Source organism: Octopus bimaculoides, chromosome 3 (assembly GCF_001194135.2).
Source record: "Octopus bimaculoides isolate UCB-OBI-ISO-001 chromosome 3, ASM119413v2, whole genome shotgun sequence".
In the NCBI taxonomy this organism is placed as follows: domain Eukaryota; kingdom Metazoa; phylum Mollusca; class Cephalopoda; order Octopoda; family Octopodidae; genus Octopus; species Octopus bimaculoides.
In genome coordinates this window covers 23,446,553-23,448,127 of record NC_068983.1, presented here as the reverse complement: position 1 = coordinate 23,448,127, position 1,575 = coordinate 23,446,553, and the positions used below count along the sequence as shown (strand labels likewise).

The 1,575-nt window shown below is 29.4% G+C and overlaps 1 protein-coding gene across 1 annotated transcript in view; it reads right to left on the bottom strand.

Annotated features, from left to right (window-relative positions):
• The window catches only part of LOC106883042 (zinc finger CCCH domain-containing protein 18), a 42,234-nt gene that overhangs the window by 22,948 nt on the left and 17,711 nt on the right, over positions 1 to 1,575 (bottom strand). Inside the window, exon 3 of the mRNA XM_052966715.1 lies at positions 1,165 to 1,206. Coding sequence (XP_052822675.1) covers positions 1,165 to 1,206 — 42 coding nt within the window. The remainder of the gene's footprint in view (positions 1 to 1,164; positions 1,207 to 1,575) is intronic.

Sequence of the window (1,575 nt, the reverse complement as noted above, 5' to 3'; positions counted from 1 at the left end):
ATTGATTATACCAACTCCAGTATTTGGCTGTTGCTTCATTTCCTCAACCCAAAAAAGGATGAAAGGTGAAGTTGACATCAACAGAAGTAAATATAGCAGCAAGACATTCTGTTTGATGCTCTAATGATTCTACCAACAATTTCTAATATTTCTGGAACAAGATCAGAAATTTTAGAAGAAATAGTTGACAAAATTGACCTTTTAACATGTAAATTGTTTTGAATGCAAAGTTTACAAGGAATGATTTTTTTTGTTATTTTAGCTCACGTGATACAACATACTTTTAAACTAACCCTTTCATGAAATGTTTCTTTCTTTAATTGAAAGTACATTTGAGAGAAAAAAAGCCTCTATTCCATCATCATCATTTTTACTGCCCATTTTTCCATGCTTGGATGGGTCAGACGTAATTCATTACAGCAGATTTATCTATGGCCAGATTCCCTTCATCATGTCACTAAACCTCACCTGTTTCCAAGCAAGATAATGTTACTCCATGGCCAGATAGGTTTCCACATATTATTGGAAACAAAAGGACACAACTTGATGCTGATAATGTTCATTCAAAGTGAACCTGAAACAATCAAAGTGAACCTGAAACTATGTAGTTAGAATGTGAACTTAATCACACAGACAATTATTATCAAAGCTGCGTGTAGCAATTCCTCATGAAATGGAAGATGGATAGATAATGATGATGACTAAAAGCAAAAGGCACCAACAACAAACATATGCTAATCTATACATTCTCCCATTAGTTAACACAGTTGCTAAAATGAATAAATTTTTCCAGTATTACAAACAACTTATAGATTAAAATGAGAATTCAGGAAAATGTTTACTTCATAGAACTAAATATTAACTTCATATCTTCCATACTATCATTCTCCCTTCTTTTAACAAATTACTTTCTTCTTTAGTAAACAAGATCAGAATGTGCTTGTTTTTTCAATTTTGGATTACTGCACATTATTGGAGTTTGCCTTTCCTGCTATTAACCATTCATTAACAAAAGACTGCTAATTAGTCAATCAAGTGGTTGTAGCAGAGTCAAACTAATAACTATGCCATCAGTAGTTTGGTGCTTTATCAAGAACAACCATAACAAAGATTAAAATAAATAAACAATAAAAATAAAACTTGAAAACGAAAATGCACACTTACATCATCCACTTCTCCATCATCTCTATCTGATAACACAGCCTCCTTCAAAGTAAAGCCAAGATTGTTTACAATTTAATGTTGCAAATATATAAACACATTGAATAAAACAATGGAGATTAATTATAAAAATAAGAGAGGAGCTTTTTAACCAAGTTGTAAAAAAAAAAAAAGAAATCAGTAAATGATATAAAAATAAAACAAAGATAAATTTATGCTTAGAATAGATATCAATAACAGAAAATAATATTTATAGCTACCTCATAACAATTAAAAAATAATTTGTATTTTCTTCAATATCCAGAAAGATTTACAACTCTAGAAATATGTCACAAACATATTTAACTAACCTAAACACTGCTTGGCACTAATATTATGGTCATATATATATATATATATATATATATATATATA